Below are 15,175 nucleotides of genomic sequence, written 5' to 3'. Positions count from 1 at the left end.
CTACAAAGCAGTTCCAGTACTTCTGTACCAGTACCATTAAAAGGCTTCCAACAGCCTATTTTGTAATGTCTGACCAGGCTGATCTTAAATGTGTTCTGAAAGATGTCGCCTCTAATTTGATTAATGCAGGATGTTGAAACACCATTGCAGCTGATTTAATCAACTGGCCCTCCTAATGAGTTAGTCTCAAGGCTCATAAGAGGAACAATACTGAGCATTTATGTAAGGTGGGTTATGTAAGAATGCTGACATCTGCCAAACTGAGCATAGCTGACCACCTCCATCTCACATCTGTAAATTTCTGCAGAGGCCTATAATTATCCTTGCTTCAGATTATGAAGTCCTCACACCAAAAAATGTTTATCTAATTTTCAGTTAAACCTGAAAACTGTTCCCCAGCACTTGTGATATCGAAGCAGTCTATTCAAAAGTCTGATTTCTGTAACTTCCTGTGTGATTACCAAATCGTGATCTGTATGGATTCTTGTTGCTTTGTGGATTTCAGAATGAGAAGGATCTTACACATCTGCTGCCAAGGTTTCTTCTTGTCATAGTGGTGGTGGGATTGACGTATGCTGGTTTCAGAGCGCAGTGAAATATTCATTCTGTACTTTGGCTTCTCTGCTGCCTAAGGGCCTCTGAATGTCTCATGTCGCTTTAAGGTCTTGTGGATTTGTGGATTTGTTCAATAATTCAGACGTTTTGCAAGGATGCAGGCAGCAATTTCCCAGAAGAGACTCTAAGAATACTGTGAGGGTTTGAGTGTTACACCATCTAGAGCCCTAAAAACCAAATATGTTAACCACATATAATAATACTAATAATAATAATAAGTGTATGTAAATTAATTTTTATCTTATTTATAATTAATACAGCTTATTATTGTTATTGTTTAAATGTATATTAATTTCTTAACAGTTTTTTATTTTATTGTATTCATTATGTATAAATGTTTAAGTAAATTTAATAATTTTATTATATTTGTTTAATACTTTAATAATTGTAATACTTATGTTTGTTTAATTTTCTAATAGTTTAGTTTATTTTATAAATGTATATTTAAATTTATTTCTTATTTACATGCACTCCTGTTTATTTATTTTGTTTAAATATTTAATACATTTCTTAATAGCCTTATTTTTATGCTTTATTACATATTTTATTATTATTATTTATACATGTATATATTTAAATTTATTAATTTGTAATTGTTTATTAATACTTGAATAAGTGTAATACTTGTTTGTTTATAATTAATAATCATAATAATATTAATAATAATAAATTAAATTAAATGTAAATATACTTGTTTGTAATTATTATTTATAATAATAATTAAACCTATTCAGTGATGTTTGAATTCAACCAAAGCATTAAGGGTTTTGAAACATTTTCTGATTCGTTTTTCATTTCCTGTAAATGTTTAACTTGTTGACATTTTTAGTGTGTACAGGAAAGAATGTTCTTAATGTTAAAAAGGATGAAGTGGGTGAGGGGCGGGGGAGTTTTAAAAAAAAATATTTATGGGTCCTTTAATGGCAAAACAGATTGTTTTCACTGGGAAAGACCAGGGGTGTACAATATTTGTTGGCTTGTATGCAAATGACGATTCTTCGCCGTCTGCTCGGTAGTGTGGAAAGCTGAAATGGTCTTTGTCCATGGAGCAGTGATGCGTCTGCTCTGCATCTCAGAGTTGGGTTACATAAGTCCCTTTTACTTCTGGTCACTGCACATATGTATCTGAGTCCCTCTGATGCTTTGCCTTAAACTGAAGTATTACATCAGTCTGCACTCCATCAGTCCTCAAGACTGGAGTAGAGCTTAACATGTCACATATCATAATAAATGCAGATCATTATTATCATATGTTTTTTGTTTTGTTTTGAACAGTGTCTATTGAATTCACAATCATGAAATAGTATGTTGTTTTTGTATGCAGTGTTTCCCCCTTTGCAATAGCTGAGCAGTTTTGTAAATTGTAATTGCCAATAGATTTGCTGTCATGTTTCTGTCCATCTCACTCCAGTGGACCTTGACATTGGGATGAGATGGAAAGTCATTTCCAGCAGTCTCACCTGTGACACATTATCAAAGACGCATACAAAAGGCTGCTATAACAGTGACCCAGCATCTGCCAAGGGCACACCTGCTTGTTGCGCACTCTGACGTCACGGCCTATTTCTGGAGCGAGACGCCGTCGAGGCTGACCTCCTCCTGCATTCTGGAAACAAATTATAACTGAAGTCTGGAACTTGTTCTATTACAGGAGCTTTCCAACGTGTATTTAATGAAAATAAAAACTATTTAAAAATTAAATAGGGTGTAGAAACTGTTTTAATTAAGAAATTGCTAGCAAATTTCAGTTACAAGGAACGTAAGTAACACTATTAATTTTGGAGTTAAATAGAAACCGTTTATCTATATAATCTTTGTTTTATTTACAACTTCAGAAAATTGCTTTTTACGGTATTTCTACTAGATGTCAATATAAGTTGAAGACGACTGCTACTTCAGCCAGCACAATATTAGTGTGTTGTATTAATTACTTTTAGTTATTTATTCCTTTTTCAGTTCAGTTTGGCTGGAGCTGCATAGTTATTAGTTGGTAAAAGACATGTTTTTTTTTAGTTTTTTTAGCCAAGTTGTAGCTACCTCACCCACAAGTCGTTAAAAAGGGAAGACATTCTACAGAGGGTTTTGCTGCACCTCAGTGTTGAAAATGTGTAGTACATTCATTCCTTTCTGCCAATATTCTGTCACAGACCTGCTGTCGTTAAATGGCGCCACCACGAGCATCACCGTATAACAACGGTTTTGCACAGTTAAGACAAAAAACATTGGTGGTCCTCCTTTTTTACTTTCTTCAAATCTGTCAAGTAAAAACACAATAGCAGCAGTGTGCTGACGAAACAAATGCAGTGGAAAAAAAGTTACCGTATGCTATAAATTTAGTCAAAGGGAGACTGCGTGGTGCAATGCAAGCAACCATACTCCCAAAGATGAGTTTCAAGTATGGTTTTTAAAGAGGCCTACTCCCTTTATTTTTGTGTAAACTGGGTATTGTGCAAAAACACTATCTGTGAAATTTGTGGAATCTCAAAGAGGCTTGTAAACAGCCAGCAATCTTCGTCATTTGTCCCCAGGCTTCAAATCAATAGGTCTACCACTCAAGCTCTTCAGCTCTAACATTTTTACCTTCTGAATATAATTAGAAGAATATTGACAAATGTGAGGTCCCTCCAGAAGGAGTGCGCATTTACACTTTAATAAATAAAATATATATTTTTAATAATTATAAAATAATTATATATATATATATATATATATATATATATATTTTTTTTTTTTTTTTTATAAAATAATTTGCAAGGGGAGTTGGGGCTTTTGTTGGGGGTAATCACAAAAGTGAATTACACGAGCCAGAAGGTTTCTGCGAGGTTTCTGCTTGCGAATAAGAATCGCCTTCAGTAGCTGGTAACCATAACAACAGTAGTTCGCTGGAGCGCTTTGAGTCAGGATCGTTTGTCGGGCGTTACAAATACTATATATGTATCACTTTATTTTACAAATCACATTGGGTTTGGTCTTTAAAGGTAGTTCATGTTTAACGCCAAATATATCCTGCACATGTAAGATGTCTCAAAAAGGTCTCTTAAAGAGCTACATTTGGATAGCTTTTGATTAACACCTTCCTGCAAGAATGCAGTTTCACATACATTCCAAATCATAAACGCATTAAGAACGTTCTAAATGTCTCTTAATCTCTTGCAACCTTTTGAGATGAGAAAACGCCCCAGTAAATAGCATACATTTTCCACATGAAAATAGGCGTCAGATTGCGCCCTGAATATCGAAATTCCTTTAAAGGTCGATTCCTTGCCTGCCTCCACCTTCTGGGTCAGAGGTCTACTGTATAAAGAAAAGCTGGGAGGAGTCTAGCTCCGATACACAGGCGCGCGTTCGAACATCAGAAAATATTTACATGTTCGTGTCATGTCCACAACTATGACTGCGTGCAGCTCACAGTGTAAGGAATAACATTTTTTTCAACTCGTATAAGAAGACAGTTGACTTTTCAATCACATTTCACTAATGCGATAGAATTTGTGTATACTGGGTCGTCGAGAGATTGCGTCTGGTTTGCCTCTGGAATTCATTAAAACCGGATTCTTTGGTGTTGAGCAGTACTATCGAGCTGGTAAGACTTTGACGCGCTTTGCATTTTTTTTTTTTTTTTTTTTTGAATCAGTTGAATCAGCTATTATGTTAACCTGAGATTTCTTGCATAACTACCACATGGCTCTTTATAAATGGTTTCTGCAAGTGAGATCTGTTGTTCCAATCGATCTTTGCAAATAAACAAAACAAAAAAAAAAACAGGTGATTTATCACGTGCAGTTTATATGCATGCAAACTTGAATGAATTTTTCATGTTGATTACTCTTGTTTAACATTTGCAAGAATGCATTTCTGATTATATCGGCAGCTGGAGCACGTGACCGTCAAGATCACATTACAGCTCCTTGAGAGTTGTTTTGCTTTTTTGCACACCATGTTTCACGTTTTTAATCGCGTAGTCATAAGAGTGGTATGCGATTAGTTGTGATAATGGTGAGAGAGGGGGTTCTCTGTGTCTTGGTGCTAGAATAAAGAGCATATGAGACTCCTGCTCAATATTTATCCTGTGGAGAAATGTTGTAGTGACACATCTGTGCAACAACTTTACTGTGCTCTTTTTTGCATACAAATGAGTTTAATTAAAGATGTTATTTAGAGACCACCTGAGACTTCCAAGCGATCAATTGCTGTGCATCTAAGTTGAAATGGGTTTTGAGTTTGGAGTTATATATAGGCCTATGTTTGAGAGTTACAGCTAAAACACATTTACGTCTGTAAGTCGCTTACCAAATATCATCTGAAATACCACACCCCACAGCCATGTCCCTTGGGCTCCTTATCCCACCGTTTTGAGGTGGTCCTCCAAAAATAGAGCCCTTTTGCCATTCTTAGCAACAGGAGAGAGAAACATGCTGGGGAACTGAAAGAGATCTTTTTGTGCAGCTCAGATGCAGAAATGTTTAATTAAATTACCTTTATATTTTATTCTGTGAAGTTGTTTAAACATAATACAAAAAGAAGCACTTGACGTCCAAACAACTACCAAGACTTGTTCTTCAATTCATAGTTGAAGTTCTGTTAAATGCTCAAGTTATAAGGGAAGTGAGACTTCATTAGTCAGGTTTTTAAACCTTCCCACAAGAACTGAAGTATGTGTGTGGAATTTTGCACGGATTGAAGACAGCCCAGTGTCTCACACTCGCTTGTTTTTTCAGACAAGATGGAACTTTGTGTTGCTGCAGTGCTTTTGTCCTACTTCGCTCCAGCTTTGGGTGAGTACTGTTGTTTTTGATATAAAAATATTGCCACCTTCAACTATACTCTGAGAATTCTTTTTGATATAAATATATAAAGTAGAAATCATCTCCAGAATTTAATTAGGACAAAAATTTAAAGTATTTGTCCTTCACAGACTTTCCTTTAGAGATTAACAGTATATGTGTATGCATGCAGGATCAGCTTTTGGCAGGGAAATGCCAGGTAAGTGTGTAGAAGGTTGGAAACACTTTGCTATGTGAGTGATTTAAAAAAAAAAAAAAAAAGCTGAGTTTCAAGTTTTCTGTTTGACGTTGATATGTACTAAGGCTTTTTCTGTTTGTTTTTGTTTAATAAAATTTGACTACCGTTGCACTTGAGTGGTTTTCTGAAACACTGTGCTGTTTTGGCTTTGCGTGTGTTTGGCAAATTTTCTCAAACGGTTCCACCGTGTCTCGTTTCTGCTTACGATTACACCTTTCCCTGAAGGGTTTTTCTGAAAAGCCGCTGAAGTAACACTACTCTCACACCACGAGGCTTGAGACTTTTTCAAGTGTGCCAATGCAGCTCAAGCTGTACCTAACCTTGGGTACATGCAGTTCTGCTACTCCATACGGAGGCAGTTTTGACAGGATGAGACTTAAGTATTTATTTACCTTGGGAATTATAAGTATTGTTGTTTTAATGTTTTCTTTTGAGATTTGTCCACTTTTAGAAGTTGCAGTAGCATGCATCTAGCTGATCCGTTGGATTTCTGGGAGAATTGCTGCTTTCTCAGGCTTGTGTGTGTTGTTGTTGTTGCCAACACAAAAATTTGAATACAGCATTTAAGCACTCCAACACTGTCGGACAGGCCAGTGTGTGCTCATGTAAATACTGCCCACATAAACGCGTACATGAGCAGCATTAAATAATGGTTTTTGCACACAGGAATGTTAAAGTGTTTGCATCAATGCTTTGTCCATTGTTTTTGAAAGAGATGGAGGGAGAGAGAGCGAGAGATCATTATGGATAACCAAAGTCTTAAAGTCAGACCATTCATAATGTTTAATGGGAGATTTGGAGCGATGCCTTCAACATTCTTGTTTACAGAGAGCAGATCCTCTGAAAAGACTCTTTAAAAACATGTAGGTCTATTATCATTCCACTGATAGATTTGTGGAATAAAATTGTGTCTCAAAGTAACATTTCTGCCAAATGTCTGTTTAATACTAATAAAAAGTCTTTGAAAAGAACTTGTCAAAATATTAGAATTAATGTGTCATTCTTTGAGATTAGTTCCTAAAATAACCTTTCTGTGTAATATAAATCTCATAGTTGAGCTTTTTAAAATGCATTTCAAGTTGAAATGGCATATTGAAAAGAGGCTGCCACAGTGTGAGCATTTCTTCCATGCTTTTTGAACATATTGCCATATTTTGGAGTTTTTATGGCTGTATGTATGTCTCTGTCCAAACATATTAACTGTTGAAATGTAGTATGCAACCATAGTTTACATTTAACACTGTAGTGCACTGGGATACTTAGGTTCCAGTTCTATATTAAATGGTTTAAGAATCACTGCAAATTCACTTTTGCTTGGTTAGATTTAAATTGTAACACTTTTTTTCTCCCCCTCAGCTTCTCAGATGGATGAAATTCATGGTAAGTGTCATCTAGTCAAATTAATTTTACGTTAACTGAATGTCTTATTGGCTTATTAACAGTGTTTTTAGCTAGGCTAGACCACGTTTAATGTTGTGTGCATTGAAACAGCATATGTTTGACACTATAAGCTTTTAGTTAACAGTGGGTGTGAAAAATGTTTATGGAGTCACCAGTTAGAAAGCTCTTATCCTCTTGTGGTACATTCCATGCAGTATCAATTTGTCAATAACATTCTGTATTTAAGAAATGGCTTGCAGATATGTAGAGAATATCTTATGTTCTGGTACTAGAATGTTGTCATTATCTTATTCTCTTAACATTTTACATTTTGATTGTTACCAGTGTTTATTTTATTTTTAAACGGCTTTACAGAGTTTTGACTCTAGATATTTTCATTTTTTTTCTCCCACCAGAATACGACAAGCCATTTCATTATGGTGAGTAAAGATGGACTATAGCTGAATAGGCAGTATACATACTTATATGGATTAAGGAAATTTCTCGGTTGACTTCATAAAGCTGAAAGGGGGGAAATGCTAGTATACAAAACATAGCGATTACTCAGAGGAATTTGTGTTTTTCAAAGTAATGTGAGCGTAGTCGTTTTATTATGGGGGTTACAGCTGCACTCTGATGTTTCCCATAGTGTGCTGAGCGCTGTTGTGTTAAGAAGGGCTTTCAGGGCCAAAGTGCATCACCTTTCTCAGGAAACATCTGGGAAGTCAGAGAGATTTGCGTTTCCCCTTCTGGTTTTCCAAAATAGATGGAAAATATTGAGCTTCTGTAAAACACATAAGTTAGAATCTGATATCTACCCCAGAATTTCCCAAGTTTACTTTTTATTCAATTTGTTTATTGTTCATATTTGGATTTTATATAATAATCTGTCATGTTTACAATTAAAAGTAGAACTCAGAGCCCTACTTAGAAAGCAAACATCTAAGTACACATGGCATTATAGTAGTTCCAGACTGTCTCAGGAAAGTTTTTTTTTCATTATGCTTAGTAGATTGTTTGTGCATGTTGTGTTGGCCTTGACACTCGTAGGCAGGACCAAATGGAATCTGCAGAACCTTTTGCATTGTCTGTGCTGATTTTAGTGCAAATTTACACCTGATTTTAGGTTTCAATTTGTTATATGAAACTACAGTAGTACTAGACTCTTATCTGGAGTTTAAAGCCTAACCAATGAGCTAAATTATTATAGTAAACAAATGGGTGGGGTGTAGAAATTTTTGAACTAGTTTTAATTCTACAGATTCCATGTAAACCTGCTATAAAAGGGCTGTTTTGTGTTTGTGAATCTGTAATTCGTGTATTTTTTACCACAGATGTAACCATTTAAATATATTTTAAGATTGTGGAATGCTTCCCATTTGAACGTGTTGTTAACATTCTAATAAAATGAAAACGTGCATCACTTCTGCATTTGTACATGTTCTTCTGAATCCTCTTTCTAGATTATGAATCTCTGCGGATTGGTGGTATGATCTTTGCTGTGATACTCTTCTTGATGGGGATCTTCCTCATTGTCAGTGAGTGTCAAACTTTGTACTGTTCTCAGAAAGAGTTATACCTTTGTATAGTACTTGCCATTAAATGTATTGAATATTTTTGTAGATATTCATCTAAGAATGTATCCACTCACGCAGATAAACAAATATCAGTTACTGAGGGTAGACTGGTTGCAGGCTAGCATGTCTTTCATAACCTCTAAGTTTAAACCTCTCTACGACACCCAACACCGGACCATGATTTATGGTGTTCCACCAGTGCAGAGACAAGCAGCCAATCTAACCTTTGACAATCTTGAAATCCCCTCCAGCCCGCATAAATTACTAACAAGAGACCCTGCTGACCTGATGTTATATAGACCATGAGTTTGATCACAACAGGGGTGTTTAAGGACAGTAGTTTGTTTTTCTTTGTGTACCTATGTCTAATTTCTTCATGTTACAGCAACATAGGAAATCTCTAAAACACCATGCTTTTCTCTTGTATATTATAATAAACCACCAATGGTTTTGATCATACTTCTGGCTTGTTTCCAATAGGTCGGAAATGCCGCTGCAAAGGGAACAAGTCAAAGTAAGTGGCAAAGAAAACTGTAATGCATTTTGTTCTATAAAAATATTTAGGCTAATCCGTGGTAATCCAGTCATTTTAACAGGAATTCGTGCAATCGGGAATTTTGCATTGGATCAAAAGATTGCACCATCCATATTTCGCAACTGATTTGATTTGGTCATACAGATTCGCCACGTTGACCAATAAAAATCTGCTCGCTTTGACAATTTCTGTGTGATCTGGGCTTGATACAATGCTACACTATTGACAGTAGATAACTGAGCCTTTTTGCCACAATTGTTTTATAACGTGACCGCATCTGTTCCAATGATGCAACTAGATCAGTAATCAGATATCACAATATAATGTATATTTATTTTTCTGCTCTTCAGGAAATGACCACCTTTTGACTTGTATCTCTTGTCTTTTTCCTGCTTCATAGGCCAGTGGGTCTTGATGCAGAGGCAGCCAGAGGTGAGAATGCTCCCTTTTATTTTGATTCATGTTGCTTAAAAAGGAACTGACATTTATGGTCTTTTTATTGCAGGTGCAAAATAAAGTAAGCTGAGGGAACAGAGAAAAAGGTGACACTGTCTCTACTTTTGGATTCGTCCAGAAATGTTGTATATTCTGCATAAATGTTTACGACTGTATATCTCTGTTTTTTGATTCCTCTTGACAGAAAGCACGGCTTCTTAAGGAGAAATATTAATCAGAACTTTGACCATTTGGAAGAAGAAAAAGTCACTTGAGGATTTAGTTCTTATAGTGTTCACTATTTTTAGATTTTTATGTCTTTGTCTCTTGGTTACATGAGAGTATGAGTGCTTTTTAAAATATGATGTTTTAAAAATATTGTTTAAATTAAAGTGTTGATTATCAGCTACTTTGCAGTAATGTTTAACTCAGCAGCTGATACCTTTGAGATTTTCCTCCACTTTTTGTCATGTAGCCTACTTTTCAAGCTCTCTGTGAAGATTATGAAATACTTATTATAGTGTAGTATGTGTAAGTGCTCGGTTGCTAAAAGTAGCAAGTAGGAATTTTATATATTTTGTAAATTGTCCATAAAGTTTTGTCACGTCGCAGAAGTAACAAATCAAAATGTTCACTTTAGTTGAAAAATAAAGTGATTTCCATGGAATGTCTGTTAAGTGTCCTCGAGAAAATGTAACCGTTATATAATGTGTGCTTGGCATCTGCCCTGGTCTGTCTCTCCTATGTGCTGTGTTATAAATAGTTTATCCTGTTATTAGTAGTAGGCCTAATAGTACAAGCAGTTTGATATTGCAGCTGTGTCACCGATGTTGCAGGAGTATCTAGCTTCTGTAAAAAAAACAAACAAACAAAAAAACCCTCTCTGTGCATGTAAAATATCATATTAAGGGTCCCTGAAGTACTTAAATCTGATTGGTCAGGGTGCGGTCAGATATTTCTGAAGAATGAATGTTGACCATAGATAGTATTCCCCTGTGTCTTGGCACTCTTTTCATATTAACGACAAGTTGGAGTAGATCATTGGCGCCGTCTTGCGATTCAAAGCAATATTACAACTACAAATGCTTAAAAACGGCATTGGAGGACTTTCAAAAAGGAAAAACAACGAATCTGAAGAACAACAAACTGAAGAGATACATTAGAAAACGCTTAAATATTGCGGGCATGTGACCTATTCTATTTAAATAAGGTAGCTGCTAGTCCATAGCGAGAAAAAAATGGAATGCAAATTAATGAATTATAGCCTAATAATTCATGTATAAACTGCATGTATTATTGGCTCTGCTGTAGAGTAGCCTATGCCTGGTCATGAAAAAAGCAGACAACGCCCTGTCAAGGTATATTTTTCGATAATGGCCATTTATCGCAGTGTAAGGCACCGTGAGTGTAAATTGACACGTAAAGTGTAGCTGGACAATAAACTCAATATTTCGGCGTCGAATTTGATAAATGTGTTTTGTTTTAACGCGTAAAAACATCCCGAGGCTTTCAGTGAAACCATCCACACTCAAAAGCTTTCTGAAGTTGTCCACCTTCTACTCCCCGTCCTCCTAATGCTCCCGCAGACCCCAGTCCTGTTGCTGCATAGGTGGGGTTCTCTGTCGCATGTATTCACTGGGGGGAGGTGTTTGGCTCGGGATCCCCACCGCATTGGCCAGTATGAATTTTATCTACCTAACGCCATGTCTGGGAGCTCCCCCTGCTGGGAACACTGACAGACCAGCGCTGCTAGGGGGCGTTAGTGTGCAACTTCCGAGGTGCAGCATCGACGCAGTGCTCCACGGCAGGCTCTCTTCATTCACTGTGCTGAATTACAGTTTATAGCGAGATTAAGGACACACTGCAGAAATGGCAGCCTCAACAGGTTTGTCTATTTATTGCATTTGTTTGCTTTTAAAGTTGAAACTGCATGGTTGTGCTATAATGAATTATCAAACTCAGTTTTGTGTAGCCTATTGTTAAATGAGATTTGAGAAATTTGCTGCTCGTCGTGAATAAAACCAAAAATATTTAATGAAATAAGTCTGTTATGCTAATTCAATGTAATTTGACAGGAATTAGGCTGATAGGCTATAGCTAAATAATTTAGTTGTCCTATATATTCAACGATTCCAGTCTCATTTAGCCTATTTCCTAAATTTGTTTGCATACTGCAGATAATGCATTTAAAACTTCAATAGGGCAATTCAGTAGCCTATTCGAGGCCGTCGACTACTGGACGGAGGGTTGAAATAGTTAATTTATTACAAATTACATAGTTTCAACAAAATTAAATGTTAGAAAGAATGACAGACTTAAGACTTGCAGCCTAGTTTTTTCTATAGATTACAATGGGAGTGACTGTCATTCTGCCAAAAGCCTCATTTTGTGTTCCTAAGAAGAAAGACAAAGTCATAAAGCTTTGTAAAGACATGAGGGTAAGTCAAGTATATTTTAGAGTGAACTATGAGAGGAGTGCTGAAAATCGCCAAGTAAGCCCTTATAAAACCCTGAATTCACACACAACCGCATCATTGCGCTAGAGCCAATTCTAAAGGGACACAAGTCCGATCACAAAGTTATGTATCTTGCATGTTATTTTCTATTTATTTGTTCATATATGGGTGCTAAAAGCTCTCAATATTGGCAGTTTGGACAGCTTTATTGATTATTACTAGAAGAAAGTCAACTTGCCATTTGCTTGTGGAGACTGCAGTTCTCAGAGCGCTATGCATCCAGGCTTTTTTCGCTGAGACTGCAGCCTCGTTATGCAGCTTAATCAATAACCCGAATTACTAACGCTCTCAAGATGCCCCTCTGCCTCGTGCATGCTCAACAGCTAAATCAGATCACTATTTATGTTGAATAGTTTCACTATTGAAATTAGCATTTCAAACGACTGCAGTCTAAATGTATTTCAGCTAATAAACTCGTTATTTGAGAGCTCATTAGACTCTGACCGTACAGGGTAATATTTCTATATGCAATAAACCAGCATCTGTCCATGGTGCTGAACTCTGTCCCCTGCATTGTCTTCCTTTCTTCAATCCATCAATTCACTGTGAATCATTCCTATGATCCATACTAGGTCTATTGTAAGGTTTTGCTTTGTTTCCTAGTTGTTAAAAATATTTAAATGTATTTACAGAGTCATATATGAATATGGACCAGAGTGCTTTTCATTACGGTAAGAATGTGAATTGCATGGAAATACATTTATTTTTAAATATAAAGCCAATAAAAGAAATATTTCACCGCTCTTGATTTCTGAGCTCAGATTATGAGACGTTGCGGACCACGGGTGTCATCCTTGCTGTGGTTATGTTTGTAGCCGGGATTCTTATTGCTCTGAGTAAGTAATGGCTGGTTCATCAAGAGTGACATTTACCTGGCATTACAGTCAGTCCAGTTTTACTTCAGTCAGTGCAGTGAATACATTCAGTTCTCCACCAATCCATTTGTCTAAGTACTAATGTAATGTGAAAAATGTTGTCAATTTAAATGAGACAATGTAATTCTTACAAACTGGCTAAACTCAGATTCCAGATTTTCAAGTAATATCTTGGCCAAATATTGTCCTATCCTAACAAACCATACACCAATGGAAAGCTTGTTTATTCAGCTTTCAGATTATGTATGAATCTCAATTTCGAAAAATTGACACTTACAGTTGACAGTTTTGTGGTCCATGGGTCCTTTTGTGGTCCAGGGTCACAACTGACCCCAATCTAAGTCCCACGCAGTTATATATTTCACCATCTCTAAATGTTTCTTTGCCCTGACAGGTAAAAAGTTCAAATGCTCAAAATCCAAGTAAGAGTTTTTCACACAAATGTGCAGCCTTGACTGTGCATGTGGAATGAGTTCGAATAAGGATGAGGAAACGTCCTGAAAGAAAAAAAGATGCACATCGAATCGATGGCCCCATGTCTGTTCACTGGAAAGCTCCTGTACTCTTTGAATGCAGCCCCTGGTTTCTAAAGTTAATGGTTTCTGAACTGAGTCTGACCAGCTTCTTTTTTCAGCTCTGCAACACTGTCTGTCCATTCAAACAACAGCATGTTTAACTTGCACGCCCAGATGTATCAAAGAAACCTGCTGTGTTGTTCATACTGTGAAAGCTGCAGTTTGTTCAATGTTTTAAACAAGAAAGCAGAAAGTTTGTTGTTCTCACACCTCCTAAATCAAGAACCAAAGTGGTTAGGCAGTGTTTATCAAGACTAGGCTACCTCTACACTGGCTACATTTGAAAATTCATCTTTTTTTCTACCTTTTGGCGTTTGACCTTCCATTTACAGCGCTGCTTTTTGAAGACATTCTACCAAGTGGATAAATTTGAAAAAGTTGACGTGGACTGTAAAAGTGGAGCTTTTTTAAAAGGATGACACGTTTAGTCATGTGGTGCATCTTGCTCTGATAGATATGGTGATTGAGTGCGACCAGGATGCACCAATTCTGAGATATTTTGCTAACAAAATAATTGGACCAGAAGAAAAGCATGAGAACTTTATTAAATAAGAAGAACTTTAAGAAGTTCATCAAGCCATGATCTAAGTGAGCTTTAATTACATTTTAAGCACACACAGTAAGATGATTTAGCATTTTCCTATGTTTCAGTCTGGATAAGAAACGTTTGGAAAACTCATGTTTTAAAATGAAAATGCTGTTTTCAAATGTATCCAGAGTAATGTAGCCTGATAAAATGCTCAGCATGTCAACCTGAGATGATCTGAATCGTTTGAGAATATTGACTTTAGGCAGTTGCATTAAATCAAGCAACACCGCTTACATTTGACTAAAGAGATGCGCATGCTTGCTGAATGTTTCCGAGTGCAAGACCAGGGTTGTCAAACTCAGTTCCTGGAGGGCCACAGCTCTGCAGAGTTTAGCTCCAACTCTAATTAAACCCACCTGAACTAGCTAGTCAAGGTTTTCATGATTACTTGAAAACTAAAGGTAGGTGCATAAGTTTATCTCTGTGTGTTGGAGCTAAACTCTGCATAACTATGGCCCTCCATAAACTGAATTTGACACCCGGTTTAGACAGACTAGCATGGCTTAGTTGGATAATTGTGTTTTTTTGTTTTTTTCCCTACAGATCTAGTCCAGTGGAAGGCTGTCAGCCACCAAAGACAGAGGGTACACAACCACAAACATTAATTAAACCAAAAAATTGTCATATATTTATTGAAAGCTTCATAATTGTTTTTTTTTCCTTTTAGTTCCACCTCAGACAGTGTAAAGCATATGGTGCGACAGGGCGGCCCGTTTCAGCGAGAGGAAATGCTCAGACGCATAAAGTTACTTACAGGAATGTGGAGGAGAGTCAAACCTGCTTGACCTCTTTTTGTAACCTCAGCCTAAATGCTGATCTGTTGCTGTATTTTTAGGTCTCTCGGTAGCACACGTGCTATATTGTTTCTTTTGTGTTGATTTCGTGTGAATGACACCATTCATGATGCATCTCACCTGACCCCAGTTATTTTACTCATGCATGAATTGTTTGCTTTTAATGTTGTTGATATTGTTAATATTATTATTATTATATGAGGCTTGGATCTAAAAGGGCATTTAAGGAAATAGTCACAGAAGCAATCAGGAATTGCTTGTT

General features: G+C 36.5%; 2 protein-coding genes across 11 annotated transcripts; both read left to right on the top strand.

Moving 5' to 3' along the window:
- The first annotated feature begins 3,814 nt into the window (after nt 1–3,814).
- On the top strand, nt 3,815–12,583 carry fxyd6l (FXYD domain containing ion transport regulator 6 like). 10 transcript variants are annotated; one of them, XM_079444598.1, is made up of 11 exons: nt 3,977–4,027; nt 4,102–4,198; nt 5,334–5,390; nt 5,572–5,598; nt 6,994–7,017; nt 7,434–7,457; nt 8,481–8,555; nt 9,075–9,108; nt 9,530–9,561; nt 9,635–9,671; nt 9,770–10,417. In XM_079444598.1, the coding sequence occupies exons 3-10, from the start codon at nt 5,339–5,341 to the stop codon at nt 9,643–9,645; spliced, it is 279 nt and encodes a 92-aa protein (XP_079300724.1). In that variant the 5' UTR covers nt 3,977–4,027; nt 4,102–4,198; nt 5,334–5,338; the 3' UTR covers nt 9,646–9,671; nt 9,770–10,417. The 10 variants fall into 10 exon arrangements, with proteins under 10 accessions (XP_079300728.1, XP_079300726.1, XP_079300723.1 ...); XM_079444597.1 differs by having other exon boundaries at nt 3,944–4,198; nt 9,770–10,675; XM_079444593.1 differs by lacking the exon at nt 4,102–4,198 and having other exon boundaries at nt 3,950–4,027.
- Nucleotides 12,584–12,726: 143 nt separating this feature from the next.
- Nucleotides 12,727–14,806, top strand: fxyd7 (FXYD domain containing ion transport regulator 7; the record flags this gene model as incomplete). Its single annotated transcript, XM_079445814.1, has 5 exons — nt 12,727–12,751; nt 12,842–12,916; nt 13,350–13,377; nt 14,663–14,703; nt 14,787–14,806. The coding sequence occupies 5 exons, from the start codon at nt 12,727–12,729 to the stop codon at nt 14,804–14,806; spliced, it is 189 nt and encodes a 62-aa protein (XP_079301940.1).
- Between the last annotated feature and the right edge of the window lie 369 nt (nt 14,807–15,175).

The sequence above is a fragment of the Barbus barbus genome (genome assembly GCF_936440315.1).
Source record: "Barbus barbus genome assembly, chromosome: 21".
NCBI lineage: Eukaryota > Metazoa > Chordata > Actinopteri > Cypriniformes > Cyprinidae > Barbus > Barbus barbus.
This window is presented reverse-complemented; position numbering and strand designations above follow the sequence as displayed.